At 38.7% G+C, this 20,587-nt stretch overlaps 2 protein-coding genes and 1 pseudogene across 2 annotated transcripts; all 3 read right to left on the minus strand.

The window, feature by feature from the left end:
- Positions 1–691: 691 nt before the first annotated feature.
- Positions 692–3,253, minus strand: LOC148658242 (olfactory receptor 52E4-like). Its single transcript, XM_088639369.1, has 2 exons — positions 3,056–3,253; positions 692–1,718 (listed from the first exon to the last, which is right to left on the minus strand). The coding sequence occupies exon 2, from the start codon at positions 1,700–1,702 to the stop codon at positions 785–787; it is 918 nt and encodes a 305-aa protein (XP_088495495.1). The 5' UTR covers positions 1,703–1,718; positions 3,056–3,253; the 3' UTR covers positions 692–784.
- Positions 3,254–7,946: 4,693 nt separating this feature from the next.
- On the minus strand, positions 7,947–8,864 carry LOC148658243 (olfactory receptor 52N4-like; annotated as a pseudogene).
- An 8,893-nt stretch (positions 8,865–17,757) lies between these two features.
- On the minus strand, positions 17,758–18,696 carry LOC148658244 (olfactory receptor 52N5-like). The gene has a single exon (XM_088641910.1). The coding sequence runs from the start codon at positions 18,694–18,696 to the stop codon at positions 17,779–17,781; it is 918 nt and encodes a 305-aa protein (XP_088498036.1). The 3' UTR covers positions 17,758–17,778.
- Positions 18,697–20,587: the final 1,891 nt, after the last annotated feature.

Genomic DNA, 20,587 nt, shown 5'->3' on the forward strand with positions numbered 1-20,587 from the left:
GAAACCGAAACACGGGGAGAATATATCAGCTCTCTGTGGCTTTGAGGCAGCAGTGCCAACCACTGCACCACCAAGGCAAGTGCTACATTAATTCACTTTGATTTTAATGGTGTTCAGGAGAACTCAATTACAAAGTACCCAACTTTGGGGGTGCTCAAGCTAGGTAAAGCAAAGTTGTTTACAAAACTTAAAACAAATACACCTCTACAAACATGGTGGACTTTCTAGGAACTGCCCACAAACAAATATTTTTCTTTGCACTTGTGTACTTTAGTGGCTGTTATGGTTTTTCCCACAGCTTACCCATAGTTCCCCACACACTCCTTAGCAACGTGGGTGTGACCCACGGACTCACACAAGGTCCATTTTTCCCAAGTGACAGCTTTATGTGTTTTTGACTGTAGGAGGAAAACGAAGCACGGGGAGAACATACTGTATAAGTTCTTTGCAGCTTTGCAGCAGCAATGCTAACTACTGCGCCACTGTACCACCCTGCTAAATTCATTCACTTTGATTTTGTGTTAAGGAGAACCCAGTTACAAAGAACCTAAATACAGAATGATATTGTAAGAAAGCAGTACACATTTCTGTCTGTTTAATAGATGAAGAAGGCACGCTGAGGTATCGACTGACCACATTCTGCCTGGAATTGTGCATCTAAAAGAGCAATAGGAAATGTATCATACCAGAGTGATCTTGAATTTTCCAATTTATTTTTTAATAAGGGTTAACACAAATGGTGCATTTTTTACATTTGATTTATTATTCATATATGCAACACCTTTCAAAGGAATATTTGCACCAGTTTGTTTCTTAATTCATTAGAATTCAGGCCATAAACAATGGGATTCACATTTGCTGGAACAACATGAAATAATATGCCTGTCAGCTTCCTGAAATCTGGGTTAGCAGGATAACGATGCAGTATAACAGTTAGAAATCCAGAGCACAGCATGACCAGGTACAGAACTAAGTGAGTGGCACACGTTTGAAGTGCTTTGCTGTTGATCTTCTTGTTTTTTGTAGTGAAACAAACAAAAAGTATGTTGCAATAGGTGATGGAGATGCTTCCCATTGAGGATACATGCAATAAAACTGTGATGAATAATCCATAGATGTTATTGACTGTAATATCTTCACAAGACAACTTGAACAAGGATGCATTGTCACAGTAAGCATTGTAAATAACTGATCTGCACCTGGACAGCCTCAGGGTCAGGGCAAACAGCACTGTTATTATACTCAGAGACACTCCCCAAGCAAATGCAGATAACTTTGCCACTGTACTAGTGGTCATAATAGAATTGTACCTCAAGGGATGGCATATAGCCACATACCTGTCGAGAGCCATAACTATTAGTATCATGTGTGAAGCAGATCCAAAAATATGACTGCAAAAAGCTTGAACAACACATTCAATGTAAGAAATGTATCTTTTAGATGACAGAATGTCCAACATGAGCCTGGGCATCAGGGCAGTGGTTCCGATCAGATCATTCACAGGCAAGTTACAGAACAAGAGATACATAGGCTGGTGCAAACTTCTCTCAGTGGTGATGAGCACTAAGATCCCAATATTGAAAATAAGGATGAGAAGATAGTTGAATAATAGAAGAAAGAAAAGAGGGTACATGGATTGGTCAGTGACATTGAAGCCTTCCATTTCCAGGAGACACTGGCTGTTCGATGATACATTTTCCATTGTTTCTGTTATGGGACTGATAGCAAAAACAGAAGAGACAACATAGAGCAATCATGGTTATATGCAGACTTAGTATTTTACAGGGATTTTAACCACACTTCCCTTTTTAGCAGCAGATCATTGAACATGAAAACTACAGGAAACCTAAACAACTCATATGCTTTTTAGCAGATTTTATACATTCTAAAACAGAGGGACTCAATGTCAGAAACAATTGGTATAACTGGAAGGTATTATAGAATTAACACTACTACTCTAAATGTGGACAGTAAGACATCCAAGTTAACCATTAATCTTTAATTAATTAAGTTTTATCTTAACATTTTAGGTTTGTCAGGTTAGACTAGAACGTTTTATTCACGATAAGTGATACAGTTTAGAACTCTTTATTTCTACAATGTAATCTTTTTGAAGTTGTTCGCATTAATATTTTATTTGTATGTGATCAAGATTTACTTTTGGAGAAATAATGAAATGATTAAATGATGACCAAAATAATCTGTAAACACATATAGTATACATTTAAGAAATTCATATGGTATCACTTTTACTATAGTTATCTATGCTTGGGCAAGAAATATTTTTGATTGCTAACCAACAGTGCATAAAATATGCACTTAACCATATCTGAACATACTGCACATTAAATTAAATGCACTACATTAATTACAGTACTGCTAAATACCCTGTATGTATATTTACACTGTATTTAATAGATTCTTAATGAGTCTACAAGTATGTATAGAAGAATAGATGTATAATGCATATGACTTAAAAATACAATTAGAAAAATTAAACCAGTTAAGATACTGTAGTTTTGATTGCCTTCAATTTCAAGATTTGTGGCTTTTGAGATTTAGAGTTTCTGTTGTTTTAGTTCTTTAAGTTATTGTCATACATAAATTATTTCTGTATATTTACAAAATTCAATATGAGGAAAAAATAAAACTGCTCAATGATTTTTTTAGTTACCGCTTAATTGTTTATGTGTATAAATGAAATAACCAAATACAGTACTATATTGATAAGCTACAACATAATCAAAAACTACAGTTTTATATCAATAAGCTACTATACAGTCTTGCTAGAATTGTTAGCTGCACCCTGCTTTAAGGCCCCCTTATCACCATAGACACTGCTTTTGACTTTTAAATACCTGGGATACACTATAGGTCCTGGAAAATAAATCTCACACAACAAGAGAATAAAAGAGTTATTATTAAAAATAATAGAAGTTATAGCTGCTTTGAGTTATGGATTATGGTTAACATCATAATATCACCTCCAATATCAAAATGTGCATCCTCCTAAAAGCAAAATTGAATGTAAAATTGTAGCACAATCATGCCTTACCTCCTCTGATCGAAAGGAAGCTCCTGCACACATTGGAACTGTGAAAACAGCGCTATCAGATGGCCTTTTTATTTTCCCCACCAAAATGACTGAAAAACTTGGGTCTGTGCCAGTAATGAGGTGAGTAAAAAAAAACATGTCTATTGAGAAATATTTAGACGGCTCTTTTCAAAACATTCAGTTGTCAAGGTTAAAGACAAGGCAACAGTTGCCATGATATGTGTGTTCATAAACAGAATTGGAATATTATTAGATGCTGGTGCTATAAAGGTATAGATGTGCAGCTAACTGTTGTCTGCCATTATTTTTTCTTTCCTAATCCTGCCAAGCAGCTCACGTTGTTGATGATTTTACTCATACCCTTTTAAACTCTGGATGCTGTTAAAAGCTGATTTAAAAAAAAATATATATATACAGGTATATACTTATAAACGTTATACATACCATTGGAAAAAAATCAAACAATGCCTCTCAGTGCCAACGTCTAGTAACTATGACTACGCAATTGTAGTAGTCAATGGCTGTAAGACAACTGCCCATTGTCCGTGTTCAATTTGTCCCTGAACAATGTGGGAGTTTTTTCAGATACTGTACATTTACGACAAAAAAAAAACCCAACAGATTGTTTGGCAAAAATTATCTCATGATGTATTTTAGTTCACGTAGGTAGCTGCATCAGCCTGCATAGGCTGCAAAGGAACAGGTAACGTGTTGATTCCATGCTGAAAAGAAAAGAAAGGAAACACCTGAAGAAGGCCCCACAGCTGAAACGTTGTGTTTCCTTTCTTTTCTTTTCAGAATGGAATAAACTTGCTACCTGTTCCTTATTATCTAATGATAATTAAACACCCATAAAACAATGTCTGATGCTCTGAACACATCCAAGCTTTCATTGCTCTGCAGGCTTCAGGGCTAGAGATCTCCCTCTTCTGGGCAAGACCTGTCTGATAACTATGCCATTTGCACTTGAGAAAAGAAGAAACATCCTCTAAAATTCCAATGATCCATCTAGAATCTTACCAACAATCTCAGCTAAGATCTATACAATTTTAATATCGTAAGTGTGTATTAACATATACTGTATAAACATTTTGTATCCAAGCAGCTGGGGTCCATATCTAGTTAGAAAGCCCTTGGACAGTGCAAGAATCTTAAAACCCCCTCTATCTTGCAAATTCAGTGACACTGGAGAAGTAACTGAAGATTTCTTTTTGAAATAGCACACATCAATATCAATATTAATTTTTAAATCTGTGACCAAAGGCTGTTGCACATACAGTATATGGTGCATGATTTTCGTTTTGGTTATTCCTGTAAATCGATATAAGTGTACAAATTTATATCATAGTCTGAATGTGTGCTAGCAAGTCTACAAGTCAAACGGGTCATACTCTTTGTGCTGTTTCTTTTTAGCATACTGTATGTAACCCTGTGTTAAGGAGGGCCGGGTACAAAAATTGGTAAGATTGAGTTTCTATGCTGCATGGCTGTGCTGTCATCCAAGTATTGGCAACTTTACAGTTGATCATCTCTTGTCACCTACGTGCGCAGGAGGAGCTCACACGAAATTTCATTCTTAAAAGTTAATTTTCTAAAAAATTAAAAAAAAAAACATGGAAGGGTTTCCAGGGATATTTACAGTACAAGTCAGTACTGCAAACTGGTAGCGATGATCTCTCTATCTGCATTGTAGATGTAGTACTGTATTCTGCAGTTTATAACCTTTAGGAAATTACAACTATAATACTACTATACTAAACACAACACAACATAATAACTTCTAATATTACTATTACAATACACTTAACAACAAACACACACTTTTGACCTAGCGTCTTACACATTTATCTGAAGGAGTTCTGAAAGATTGCAGCCTCCGAACACACTTTTTTATATCCTTAATGCAAATATAAACGCTTACACACTAACACACACTAAAGTATTTTTTTCTTCATGACTTGTAATTTGTAGACGTGGTGTACGCAGACATTCTGTCTGTTTTTAACAGATTCTAAAACCATTTCTGTGATAAGTTTTTACATCCAAAGGTATTTTTTCCCATGTCTTTGACAGGACGCGGTTTACTGACTAATGGCATTTGACCGATATGTCGCCATCTGCAACCCTTTGAGGTACACAGCTTTTATGACTGGTTCCATTCATGTCCTTCTCAGTATCGCTGCTTGGTGTTTTGGGGCAACATTAACACTGCCTTCAGATATATTGGCTACACCATTGCTTCTGTGACTCATCACTATTCCTAGCTACTATCCCATGCTGTGTGTATAATGCCATGGTATGCTGTGGATTACTGACAGGTGGGAATCTAAATGCTGGGACCAGTGAACTTTAACAGCTGTTGGAGACAGCCGAAGTAAGGGGAGCTAGAGGCTCATCAAAGACAGCTGTAGATGAATGAAGATGGTGTTAAGCTGGTGGATGGGAGTCAGGCACCGATGAAGGCGATACTGCAGATGGGTGGACGATTCATGGGGAAGATACCACTGGAGTGGTGCTGATCTGGAGTTTGGAGATCTAGGAATCTTCGGGGATCATGTTGTCAGGATTCAGATTTACAGTTCTAGACCCCGGTTTCAGGTTTTGGACCGATGCATCTCCCACGTCAGTGCTGAATGTTGCATTACCGTGAGTATCACAATGTTAGAACACCTTTCTAGTGACATATCTGGATTTAAATAGGGATTATAATTTGGATGATTAATTGGAAGATTGAATGGAAGAAGGGGGCACTGCTAAAAGACCCAAACATGTCCTTATGTCGCTAGGATGAATCTGTTTACTTGTAAGAATGTCAAGGGTTCTCGGGGTAACTGAGGACAGTGAGCTCTCATCCGCCCAGACTTGACAATGTCCTCCTATTAACTGGTGCTCTTCAGGTGCCGGACGGGGTCCTCTGGGGTACCAGGTGAGGAGTAAGTGGACCATCTGAGGTGCATGGAGGTCTCTAACCTTGCTGGGGTCAATTCACAGGCCCGAGGAGGAGGGGTTGTGTCCCAAGAAGGTCACCTTTGGCTGCTGGGTCACACTTGTACTGTTTTACCACTTTCACATAGAAATGGTGCTCCCTGAGACACAGAAAGACCTGGCAGGTGTGTCTGATGTTCTCCTGGAAGCTGTGAGAATAGATCAGAATGTTTTCCAGGTACGCTACCATGAATTTGTTCAAGAAGTCCTGGAACATGTCTTTAATTAAAATTCTGGAAGAAAGCTGGGCCATTGCAGAGACCAAAGGGCATCACCAGGTATTCATAATGCCTCACATAGGTGTTCAACACTGCCTTTCATTTGTCATCCTCACTGATGTGGATTTGATTGTAGGCTCCCCTTAAATCTGTCTTCAAGAAAATGGCTGCCTGACTCTCTAGTAGCAATGGGATCAGGGACTGTAGGTACTGGTTCTTCTTTGTGATCTTTGTAGAAGCCCCTTGTAGTTGATTACAGAGACCCGTCTATCTTGCATATGAAGAAGTATCTGGGCTCAGCTGGACACAAGGATGGGTAGATGAAACCTATCTGGAAGTTATTCTCAATGTAATCCCTCATCACTCTGTTCTCTTGTGCTGAGAGGGCGAACAGGCATCCCCTTGGAGGTGTGGTTCCAGGCTAGAGGTCAATTGGACAATCACACTTGCAGTGTACATTTTTGATAGCTGCAGCACACTATGAAAAATGCGGCCCAGCTGTTTTTGTGGCTTGCCAATCACCTTCCCTGTAATGGTCACTATTCTAAGAAAGCTTGTTTCTACACTACATACTCAGGCGCTCGTACCATACAACACTTTCTACCAGGCAGTTATATGCCACCTCAAGGATGTGCTGGTGTAGCAAAGCAGGAGTTGGAAACATGGGTGAATCCCCAAGGGATGGGGTCATCTAATTTAGGAGAGCCACAGACTCTACCTCCCTATAAAAGCATTTCCTGATGCAGTCAGAGGTTGTCTTTTCACAGACCCTCACTGTTTAATAAGACACTGAGTATTTGAAAGATGATTTGGAGGTAAAGGTTTTCGTTAGGCACAACAAATCAGAGAAGGCTTACAACGGGAATATATTGGTAGGAGCCTCAGTCGTTTTCCGGGTCAGGACGCCGGTAAATAAGAAGACAGTTGATGAGTGGACCTGGCCAACTGGACTCGACCGAAAGAGGTTCTGGCACTGCTATCCGGGGAAGATACAGTTACTGTTCGTGTGGAAAGCCCTTGCCACACTATGAGAAAGGGGGGGTCTTTCACAGCTGGTTAATGCCAAATAATTCTAATCACTTAAGAAAAACAAGTGAATATTCTTAGTGTTATACTCACAGTTTCTATTAAAAGTAAATCCCTTATCAAGAATTGTTCCTAAATATTTCATATATTCCACTCTGTCCACTTTTCTGAGTATTAATTGTGACAGGGTGGAATTTGCATTTTTCTTCTAGATTTAGTTGTAAAATAAGTTGTTTCAGTCACATTAATTTCAACTTCGAATTCAAATAATGATAGGGATACAAAGTGAAGTTATATCACTCATGTTTTAGGTCTTTATCAGTTTCTGGTTGAAAACCACCTGCAAGTTACTGGTTGAAAAGTGGCTGCTGAGGATAAAGAGCTGCCGACCTCTGTGTGGAACTCTTTCCACTGCAATGGACATTTTTAACCAGTGCTCCTGTATGGCGACAGGGAACACTGTTTTGGGAGGTAGTCTGCACTTCACGGCTACCCAGTGGTAATCCTCACGTATTTTAAAATGTGTAAGACATTTCGATAATGAAATGTCTAGCAATTTAAGATCTGACAACAGGAAACTTCTTCTAATCAATCAAATTAAATGAATGAATTCAGCTTCATTAATAATCAGCAGACAGTGGGGTCGTCATATTTACTACCTTTCAAAGGAATATTTGCACCAGTTTGTTTCTTAATTCATTAGAATTCAGGCCATAAACAATGGGATTCACATTTGCTGGACCAACAACAAATAAAATATATGACAGTTTTCTGAAATCCGGGTAAAGAGGAAAACGATGTTATATAATGGGTAGTAATCCAGAGCACAGCATGACCAGGTACAGAACTAAGGGAGTGGCACATGTTTGAAGTGCTTTGTTGTTGAGTTGCTTGTTTTTTGTACTGAAACAAATGAAAAGTATGTTGCAATAGGTGATAGAGATGCTTCCCATTGAGGATACATGCAATAAAACTGTGCTGAATAATCCATAGATGTTATTGACTGTAATATCTTCACAAGACAACTTGAATAATGATGCATTGTCACAATAAGGATTGTAAATAACTGATCTGCACCTGGACAGCCTCAGGGTCAGGGTAAACAGCACTATTATTAGACTCAGAGACACTCCCCAAGCACATGCAGATAACTTTGCCACTGTACTAGTGGTCATAATAGAATTGTACCTCAAGGGATGGCATATAGCCACATACCTGTCGAGAGCCATAACTATTAGTATCATGTGTGAAGCAAAGCCAAAAGTATGACTACAAAAAGCTTGAACAACACATTCAATGTAAGAAATGTATCTTTAAGATGACAGAATGTCCAACATGAGCCTGGGCATCAGGGCAGTGGTTCCGATCAGATCATTCACAGACAAGTTACATACCAAGAGATACATAGGCTGGTGCAAACTTCTCTCAGTGGTGATGAGCAGTAAGACCCCAGTATTGAAAATAAGGATGAGAAGATAATTGAATAATAGAATAAGGAAAAGAGGGTACATGGATTGGTTAGTAACATTGAAGCCTTCCATTTTCAGGAGCCACTGGCTGTTCAATGATACATTTTCCATTGTTTCTGTTATGGACCTGATAGCAAAAACAGAAGAGACAACATACAGTATACATTCATGTACTGTATACAGGCTTAGTCTTTTTCGCAGAATGTTAACCACAGTTCCCTTTTTAGCAGCAGGTCATTGAGCGTGAAAATACAGGAAGTGTAAACTGTTCATACTCTTTTCAGCAGATCTTAGACATTAGAAAACAGAGGGACATAATTTCGAGAAAGAATTGCAAATATGCTCATGTCAATATAAAGTTCTGATCTGTTCTTCTATATATCCCAGTATTGTCTGGCTACAAATAATCTAAATCACTGTCTCACTTTAATCTGCATTATACATCTTTTGGAGGCGTTTGTAGAATACTGCAGCATATTTGGAACTAAAGGAATATGACAAGAAAATGATCCTGAAACTTTATTTCTAAAATTGAAAATATATCTTGTATTTGGAAAGTATTATGGATAAGAGTATATGGAGAGATTGAGTCAGTGAGGTAATGCCTAAAATAAAATATCCTAACCTTGTTAATTATGATATAGATTTAGATTAACCTTTTAGTTTTGTTTGTCAAATAACACTGGAAATGTTGTCACTATAAATTATATATTTGGAACCAATTATTTCTGCAATATAATCTTCACTTTTGTTGCGTATAAACGATTTGCTTTTGGCAAAATACTGAAAAGAGTCAAATCAAAAGAATCTGTAAATACATTCTAAATACAATTCAGGAATTATTTTAAATACAGCTTACAGGTCGCCCTTTTTAATGAGGAAACTAGGATTCTTATAGTATAGTAATCTTTGCTTGGGCAAAAAAATGTTTTGCTTTTAATTGCTGACACAGTATAGTGCATAAAATATACATGTAACCCTATCTGCACATACTGTATATTGAATACAGTCCCTTTATTTGGCAGATTCTTAAGTGTCTACAAGTGCTAAAAGATAAGAGATGTAATGTATACTGTATGACTTAAAAAATATCACTTCAGGTAGCTTTGATATGTTTAGTTTCCAAATTCTTGGCTTTTAAGTTTTTTGGATTCTTGAAATTATTCTCTTCTTTAAGTCATTGTTGTATGAATTATTTCTGTAGAAACGTTTTTACACAATGTGGAAGAAAATAAAATGCCTCAGTGTTTAGTTAAGTTCTAGATTAATTGCTTATGAGTGTAAATTACATTTTACCAAATTCGGTATTATATTGATACACTACTAAACAATCTTGTCAGAGCTGTCAGGTCAGCTGCTGCCCTGCCTCATGGCCACAGCGGCAGTGACACTGCTGTTGAGTTTTAGATATGAAACACTGTAGTTCCTGGAAAATAAATCTCACACGACAAGAGAATAAAATTTCAAGTTATTTGAACAGTGCTCTGCGTTTGCAAAAACTATTTGTTGAATATTGTTATTTTGCATTGACTTATGATTAACCTTCAATATCAAACTGTGCTGCCTCCTCAAAGCCAAATGTAATGCAAGGCTGTAGCATAATCAAGCCTTACCTCCTCTGCTTGTATGGGTGTTCCTCCACGCATTAGGACTGTCAAATCAGTGTAATCAGATGCCTTATATTTTCTCCATCAAAATTCCTCTTTTCATATCCTTTGGATGTCAGCGTCATAAACAAGGCAGCAGTTGCCATGACACTTGTGTTCATAAATAGCTTTAGAATATTATAACCCCCTCATGATGCAAAGGCATAACTGTGGTGCTAATTGTTTTCTGCTTTTTTTTTACCCGTCATACTGCGGAATTACTAATTTTTGCTCAACAATCTTTAAACACTGAAAGTATTAAAAATACACATATATAAAAATTACACATAGGAAAACAAAAATTAACATTGTACTCCAATTGTCAATGGACTATGACACCACAATAGGAGCAGCCCATTGTCCTTGTTTGTTGATGTCCCTGACAATTGTGGGATTTTATTTCAGATCCTGCAAACCTATCAAAAACCAACAGAAAGTTTGGTGAAAACATATCTTATGACAATTAAAATCTGCTCCCACAAAACAATAACTGATAATGTGACTCAAAAGTCCCTTCTCTGAGCTGAAGAGATCCATGTGCAAAAATATCAACACCCCTTCTATCTGTTCAAGTCGGTAGCTGCGTCAGGTTTATTTCATGCTGAAAAGAAAGGAGACACAATGTTTCGACTGAGGAGCCTCCTTCAGGTCTTACACCTTCTCCTCTCTTTTCAGCATGGAATAAACGTATACCTGTTCCTTTGGACCCCTTCTATCTGGCAACTTCAGCAACGCTGATGGGTGGTGTGGGGGGGTGAGATTTCTTCTTCAGTGGGCACAAATCAATGTCAATATTCATTTTTAAAAACTGTGATAAACGGCTGTTGCACACTCTTGTCTCATGACCTCAGGGAACTATAATTGCAAAGGACAGGATATCTGTGTATTTGTGATTTGGCTATTATTCTAAATAAATATTTGATTATTACTGTAAATCAATATGAGAATTCACATTTATTCCTGTGTATGATTGATGCCAAGTCTACAAGTCAAGCAGGTCATACTCTTTTTGTGTTTTTTTTGAATGCTCAATCATTAAGACTGTTATTTTATGACAATAGTACTCATGAGGAAAGACCCCAAACTGCACAGAGCAATTTTTTTTTTCTTCAAAATCTGTCATTGTTTACGTGGTGTACACAACTGTCACAGTCCCAAACATGCTGTCTGGGTTTTTTTTTATTTCAAAACTATTTCTGTGACAGGCTGTTACATAGAAATATATTTTTTTCTTTCCATGTCTTTCATAGGATGATGCAGCTATTATGACTGGTTACATTCATGTCCTTCTCATTTTTGCTGCTTGGTATTTTGGAGCAGCATTAACACTGCCATCTTGTACTGACTACAAGGCTGCCCAATAAATATACCCAATAAATATACCTCTGCTTCTGAGACCATTCATTAGTAATACTGTATAACTTGGCTGCACAGACATGCAGGTGAGCAGTATTATGGCTTTATCAGGCACATTGTTTGCTTTGACTTTGACCTTTTTTCCTCGTTGCATTATTCTACATCAAGTATGAAAATAGCGTCGCCAAATGTTTGGTGGAAAGCTTTCTCAACCTTTCCTGGTGTGTGAGGAAATTTTACAATTACAATTTTCTGCAAAATTGGTAAATTTGCAGCATGCAAACTTTGAATATAGGACATTTCCTTTATTCTATGTCATCAGAAAAATTATCTTTGATAATGACACTTGCATGTGATACTGTGTAAAACGATGACAAAATATGTTGTTTATCACGTTATAAGCTTAGCTTGAGTGTGTTGAAACCCTGGACTGACACTGGTGTCTTGAACTTTTATTAAGGGGTTAAGAGTTGTGACAGTGGAAAGGATTTCCCCCTGTTCACCACTAGAGTACCCCTAACACCACCAAGGCAGCCCTCTAAACTGTACTCTCTCCCTAACTACCATGTGAGAATGTATATCAGCACCATGATTTATATGTAACGAAACCATATATTACATTCTTACGTGATTCCTCTGTGTTCATCCAAGAACCATGCCACCGGCTCTAAAGCTACCAAATAAACCCTTTAACTCTAAAAACTCTTCAGAGAAAATTCTATAATTGTCCAGAACGCAACCACTCGTCCTAGCTCTGGGAGTGGAGAACCCTACTTTGAGTGATTATGCACTGGCTCTCTACCTCCTCTCAAGGTATCGTCCGGAAGTGAAAAGCTGCCATGGAGTCAGCTCTAAACCCCGGATGGCCATCCTTTTTTTGAGATGGGGCTCTGGGGAAGCACAGAGTCCTCCCAGTCCTTTTAAGATGTGCCATGGAGGGACATGAGGCAGACCAATGCCTCTCCGAAGACATGAGAATGGACCGTAACATCGTCCATGCCTCCCTAAAAGAACAACTCAGAGGCTGTCTTCTAATTGATCTCACCTGTCTATTAGAGTCGGTACTCCTGAATGGGGGAACCTTCTAGCCCTAGTGGACTCCGGGAGTGAGTTGTGTCTTGTGTCCCCTGAAGTCATCCAGCCTAACCAGGTCACGGAACACAGACACATCACTGTTGGCTATATCCATGGGGAGCTGAGGAGTCATCATGAAGTGTGCATGCGCAGTGGGAAAGGGGTCGCATCTCCGACCAGCTCTAATGCTGAAGCCTCTTCCTCCTCTTCCCCTCCTAGATCTAGGAAATTGGAGACTCCTTTATCCCGCACAGACTCCCTCGACAGCTGGAAAATGGGGATTCTAAAAGCTGAATTCTACCGAAACCAAGTTGAAGATCCTACCCTCCCCTACGCCAGAGCCCAGGTAGTAGAATTGAATGGGTAACCTGTCGAAGGCCGCCAGAAGCATTCAAATTCTTTTATCATCAAGAACGACCACCTATATCAATGTAACAGGCCAAACCAGGATAGGCTTCTAGTTCCCATGAAGCACCAACAGTTCATACTCCAGCTGGCTCATCGACATCTGCTGGGAGGACATCTTGGGGTAGACAAGATGCACAAGAGGGTCTTAAAAAGGTCCTTTTGGCCAGGCATATATGCTAGAGTCAGCCAAAATTGCCCTGACTGTCAGCTCAATTTGCCAAAGCCCCACTTATGCTCACCATTGCAGGACCTCCCTTTTGATTGAAGCGACTGAAGAGCCCTCCGTCCATATTGCCATGGATCTCTTAGGTCCCCTATCTAAAACAGCCCGGGGGCATGAATACATATTAGCCGTCGTTGACTACGCCTCCCGGTATCCAGAGGCTATACCCCGGGCTGCCAGCAAAATATTGCTAGGGAGATTGTAAATTTGTTCACTAGATTCAGACTTCCTAAAGAAACCCTAACTGACCAGGGAACACCATTTGCTTTCTGTTTGAGTTAATTTAGGGAAGACAGCCCAGAGGAATCCTCAACATTGCCCAAGGATCATGAGAGACTCAAGATCTGACTTCCAATAACATCCTGGATTCTGTAAATAAATTCCAGGAGAGGTTGTGTCAGTTAAAACCGCTAGTGGATCAAAATCTCAGAGAGGCACATGACAGACAGCAAAAATATTATAATAACACCACTCAACTTTGGACCCATCAGCCCAGAGCTGTAATGCTACCACTGCCTGCTCCAGAGTGCAAGGTTTATGCCAGATGGCAGGGGCTCTATGAAGATCAGGAACGGATGGATCCTGCAACTTGAATTAAATCTGTCACCCTGACCATAGAAAGAAGGAGAAAATATATCACATAAACCTCTTAAAACCGTGGCATGAGTATAACACTGACAAGGGCGCTCCTTCCTTAATGTCCTGTGCCTGTAACTCTTCAGCCGGTAACGCTGTGACTCTCTCTCCACACCCCTCCCGAGGCCAAACTGAGGATGCCACTGCTCTATTGTGTGGGAACCAAAACCTCTTCTCCGACCTGCTGGGGTGAGCAAAACCTTGTCCGCCATCACATCGAGATGCCACCTGGGGTCCTTGTGAGAGTTCTGCCCTACCACATTCCAGAAGCAAAATGCAAGGAAATCTATAAGGAGGTTCAGAAGATGCTGGAGCTGTATATGATTGAGGATAGCAAAAGCCCCTAATCCAGCCCCATCGATCTGAGTCCCAAACCCAATGAATCCTGGTGTTTTTGCAATGATTTCAAAAAGTTAAATGAAGTGTCTTGATTTGATGCATACTGTATCCTATGCCCCAGATTGATGAGCTCATGGAGAAATTAGGGAAGGCTACTGTAAGTACATTACAACACTACATCTCCCTAAGTGGTACTGGCACATACCTCTTACTGCCATAACAAAACCTAAGAATGTGTTTTCAACACCCTCAGGTCTATATCAATGTAAGGTGCTTCCTTTTGGTCTCCATGGGGCTTCGGCTACCTTTCAGCATCTCTTGGATTGGCTACTGAGGCCTCACCTTCAGTATGCAGCTGCCTACCTGGACGACCTGGTAATATTTAGTGAAGACGGGGCTTCACATCTCAAACATTGTCAGACCCTCTTCTCTTCTCCAGCTGAGGCAGGACTGCATATCAAACCCAAAAGGAGTCGATTTGAGTTTGCATCAGTACAATCTCTGGGTAATGTGGTGGGTGAGGATCAAATACAGCCTCAACTCGACAACAGAGATGGGCCAGTTCCCAAAACGAGGAAGCAGGTGAAGTCATTTCTGGGACTACTGTCAGGAGCCCATCCTCAAAGTGCCGGATTTTAGAAAACGGTTCCTTCTACAGACCGACGCATCGAAGAAAGGGTTAGGTGCTATTCTTTCTCAGGAATTTGATGGAGTGGAAAATCCTGTTATGTTCCTAAGCAGGAAATTGCTTCCGAGAGAACAGAAATACGCTATGGTTGAAAAGGAGTGTCTGAGCATGAAGTGGGCAGTTGAATTGCTACGGTATTATCTGCTGGGCAGGGAATTCACTCTGACTATGCTCCACTCACCTGGATGAAGGCCAACAAGGAGAAAAATGCTCTAAAAACTCTTTAAAGAAAATTCACTTACGTTTGTAGCATGCATTCCTATACAATGGTATAGAATTACATAGTAGTTCCTGTGTCCGCTCAAGTATTAGCGTGTGCTGTAGGCTGCGTATTTGACACATAAACTAATTTCATTATATGTATCAAATAGAAAATCTGAAAACCCGTACCAATTTTTCAGTGCACACAACAAATTTTCCACGGTCCTATAGCGTACCACCTGGGGGCGTACCATAGTTTGAGAACCACGGGACTAGAACACCACCACTCGTCCTAGCTCCCGGGAGTGAAAAACCCTACAATGAATGACTACCCACCAGCTCTCTATCTCCTCTCGAGCTATCGACCCTCCAGTCCACTAAAAGGAAGCCTGGAAAACCCACACTGTTACAGAGGGTATTTAATGAAGTAGTGGATTAAAGCACAGCTGAATCCCATAGGACTGTTAATCCTATGACTCTTTGGTTTGTGGTCTAGAATCCTGACCACTCCCATACTGTGTGTCTTTCACCGTGTGCGTGCTGAAGCTGACAGCCACAGGTTACTGAGAGGTGGGAATCCAAATGCAGGGATTTGGTGACCTTTGGTGGTTGGTGGATAAAGCTGAAGTTGGATAAACTTGGGAATGGAGGGAGACAGCCAAAGATCAACAGATTTGGTGTTGAGTTATAACGGATGGGAGTCAGGCTGTGAGGAAGGAGAGAACTGCAGACTGGTGTACGGTTGATGGGGAAGATGCCCCTGGAGTGGCCCTGATTTGAACTTCAGAGTTCTAGGGAATCTTCAGGGATCAGTTTGTCAGGTTTCAGGCTTCAGGTTAAAGAATTCAGGTACCAGGTTTTGGATTGAGGTGTCTTGTGGATCGGTACTGAATGTAGAACTACTGAAGCACCCGTGTGGTGTAACAGGATTTAAACATGGGAGAATCAATTGGATGATTAATTGGAGGATTGACTGTTTGATTGAGGGGGCAATGGGAGCACCGATGTATGGTTTAAGTGTGCCCTGATGACCCCAGGACAGATGTATTGTGGGTTTCCAGGGCAAAAGAGGACTGCGAGGTCCAATCAGCACAGGCCTGACAGTGTGCTATGTTTACCTATTCTGCAACTTCATAAGAATCTATATACTGGTGATGACAACAGTATGTGGTCAATTTGAGCCTTAAGCACCTGATAGGAAAAATAACTACTTAAAAACACACGATAACTTATTTTATTTGGCAATCAATATTTTTGCATGTATTTTTAATTCTCTCTCAAATCTAAAATATTGTTCTGAAGAGAAAAGTAAATAGAGATGGATAGTATGATTTTTATTTAAATCCTCATCTGTAAAGTTATGTGAGAAATACTTCTAACCCTAGGATGTAGCCTTTTTCACACCTGTTTTCTAACTTCAGATTTTTATTTTTTGTTAGCACCTTTATTAGATTTTGAGTACAATCTGCTCTGGAGCACTGCAACGATGCTTATAATGTATTGACTGTTCTCATTATACAGTACTTGTGTCAATATTATTTGATGCTTCTCACTTACAGTACAAATGCCACAAGTATTTTTTTCATGATGTTATAATTCCAGTGCCATCTTCTTGTATAAACATATTATTTAGCGGTCCAGACATAAACATTGCAATAATAGTGCTACAAGACTGACTTCAATAAAAAAAAATATCAAATTTTAGATTAACTAGTCAAAACTTACAATTCTATAAATATCTGTAATGCCTTCAGTCCCTCAGTTCGTATCTTAAGATGAAGAGGTATTAGGCCAAGTTAATGGAACATAATATTTTCAAAGTCAATAAAAAGGTAACAGAAGGTTTGACTGAGGTTCTATATTTTTAAAGGAGGTAAATAAGGCAGCTATTTCAAATGATGTCTGGCAAGCAGAAAGTGAAGTTAGAAATTTATACTTGAGAAATGTCAGTTTTGCCAATTCTACAACAAGACCACACTTTTTTGTTTTAAAAGACAAGACAAGCAATGCATGTGGCAGATCGACAAGCCATGTTGTGATGACAGAGATGCTCAGAATACTCAAAGCTTGGCACTGTATTAGAATCTTTTATTGTACAGAGAAATTGAGAGCTCAGATGAGTGGCATGGTCTCTTTTAACAGCAGATTCTTACGTTCTTAATCCAAGGATTTCAAGAATGCAGCACATTACAATTTTATCATATTAATTCACTTTGATTTTATTAGTGTTAAGAAGAATTTAAATACTAAGAACCCAAAAATCGACTGATGGAATACATATGTAGTCATAAAAATGCAAATGGACATGCTGGCTTACTTACTGAATAGTTACTATAGTAATAGGAAATGTATCAAGCTCAAGAGAGTTTGATTATTTTGTTTATTCTTTTAATAAAGGTTAACTCAAATGATGTATTTTGAATATTTTATTATTCATATAGTATGTGACACCTTTCAAAAGAATATTTGGACAATTTTGTTTCTTAAATCATTAGAATTCAGGGCATAAACAATGGGATTCACATTTGCTGGAACAACATGAAATAATATGGCTGTCAGTTTCCTGAAATCTGGGTTAGCAGGAAAACGATGCAGTATAACAGTTAGAAATCCAGAGCACAGCATGACCAAGTACAGAACTAAGTGAGTGGCACACGTTTGAAGTGCTTTGCTGTTGAGCTGCTTGTTTTTTGCGGTGAAACAAACGAAAAGTATGTTGCAATAGGTGATGGAGATGCTTCCCATTGAGGATACATGCAATACAACTGTGCTGAATAATCCATAGATGTTATTGACTGTAATATCTTCACAAGACAACTTGAACAAGGATGCATTGTCACAATAAGCATTGTAAATAACTGATCTGCACCTGGACAGCCTCAGGGTCAGGGTAAACAGCACTATTATTAGACTCAGAGACAATCCCCAAGCACATGCAGATAACTTTGCCACTGTACTAGTGGTCATAATAGAATTGTACCTCAAGGGATGGCATATAGCCACATACCTGTCGAGAGCCATAACTATTAGTATCATGTGTGAAGCAGACCCAAAAATATGACTGCAAAAAGCTTGAACAACACATTCAATGTAAGAAATGTATCTTTTAGATGACAGTATGTCCAACATGAGCCTGGGCATCAGGGCAGTGGTTCCGATCAGATCATTCACAGACAAGTTACATACCAAGAGATACATAGGCTGGTGCAAACTTCTCTCAGTGGTGATGAGCAGTAAGACCCCAATATTGGAAATAAGGATGAGAAGATAGTTGAATAATAGAAGAAGGAAAAGAGGGTACATGGATTGGTCAGTGACATTGAAGCCTTCCATTTCCAGGAGCCAATGGCTGTTAAAGGATACATTTTCCATTGTTTCTCTTATTGAACGCAGAGCTAAAACAGAAGAGACAACACAGAGCAATCATGTATTGAATCCTGGATTTAGTCTTTTACAAGGCATTTTAGCCACACTTCCCTTTTTAGCAGCACAACATGGAACATGAAGAAATCTGAGAAACTTAAACCATTCATACTCTTTTTAGTAGATTATAGACATTGTAAAACAGAGGGTCACAGTGTTAAGGGAGATTTACAAATATGTACACATCAATATACTGTAAATCAGTATATATCAGTTTTCAGTATATACTGTATCAGTTCAGAATCAGTTTTATATGCCAGTACGGTCAGGCTAAAAACAACTTTAATATTGTCTCACCTTAATTTACATTCTAAATCCTTTAGAGTTGCTTGTACATGCTCCCCCCTTTGCTTGCAAGAAAGAGACATTATGGGGAAGAAAATAAAACTTCTCAATGCTTAGTTAAGTTATAGATTAATTGCTTATGAGTATAAATGAAGTTTGATCAAATACAGTATTATATTGATAAATTGTCAAGTTTTCATGTCAGGGGCTGCCCTGCCTCAATGCTGCGAGGGTGTACAGGTATGTATAGAAGATACGTTTTATGACGCATATGACTTAAAAATCTATTTTATTTAAATGACTGTTTAAATCATTTTAGGTACAGTAGCTTTTGTCACCTTGATTTCCAAATTTAAGGCCTTTGAGATTTTTTTTGGTTAAGTCATTGTCATATGAATTATTTCAGTCAAAATGTTGTTTTAACAAAGAGTCATTTTTACACATTATATGGAAGAAAATAACAATTTTTTTAATATTGCTGTTATGCATTTAGTTATTATTATTATATGACATAACACCTGAGATATCAAAATGTACTCCTTCCTAAAAGCTCAATTTAATGCTAAGTTGTAGCACAGTCATGCCTTACCTCCTCTGATCGTATGGAGGCTCCTGCACACTTTGGGACTGTCAAAGCAGTGCTATCAGACATCCTTTTTATTTTCCCCAGCAAAATGACATTAAAACTTGGGTCTGTGCCAATAATGAGGTAAGCGAAAACAAACCTGTCTGCTGCAAGATGTTTCAACGACACTTTTCATAACATTTAGTTGTTAAAGTCATAGACAAGGCAACGGTTGTCATGACATTTGTGTTCACAAATTGCTTTAGAATATTATTACACTCTGGTGCTACAGGGGCATAGACATGCAATAAAAGGTTATTTTTTTTCATAATCGAACCGTGCAACTCACGTTGTGAGTACTTTTACTCATCTCCCTTTAAGCACAGGATTTGTTTAAAAGTTAAGTATATTGAAAGAACGATACAAGTGTTACACATAGGAAAAAAACATGTCACCCAATTGCCATGCCTAAGAACTATGACACCACAATAGTAGCAGTCAGTGGCTGTAAAGAGTTCTGGTTATTGTCTTTGTTTGTCTATGTCCCTGGTTATTGTAGGACTTTTTCAAATGCTGCAAACTTATGACAAAAAATATTAAACGAAACAGAGAGCTGGTGAACAATTATGTAAAGTGAATTAAGTTGCACTCCCATGAAATAATGGCTGATGCTATGACTCTGGCACTTGAGAAAAGAAGAAAAATCCTCTAAATTTCTAATGATCCATCAGGAGCCTTAACCACAAACCTTCATACACTTTTATACAAACATACTGTATAAACTTCTGCTCTCTATGCAGCTGGAGTTCATTTACACATGTCAATATCCATCTGACATCTTCTGTCTTTTCCCCCATCTGATGACAACTGCCAGATGGGGGGAAAGCATATTCCTTTTTTCAGGGGGCACAAATAAATATCAAAAAGGGCTGTTTCACACCCTTGTCACATGATCCCAGAGAAATATATTTGCAAAGGACATAATATATT

This window comes from Lepisosteus platostomus, chromosome 7, assembly GCF_059453375.1.
Source record: "Lepisosteus platostomus isolate fLepPlt1 chromosome 7, fLepPlt1.hap1, whole genome shotgun sequence".
NCBI lineage: Eukaryota > Metazoa > Chordata > Actinopteri > Semionotiformes > Lepisosteidae > Lepisosteus > Lepisosteus platostomus.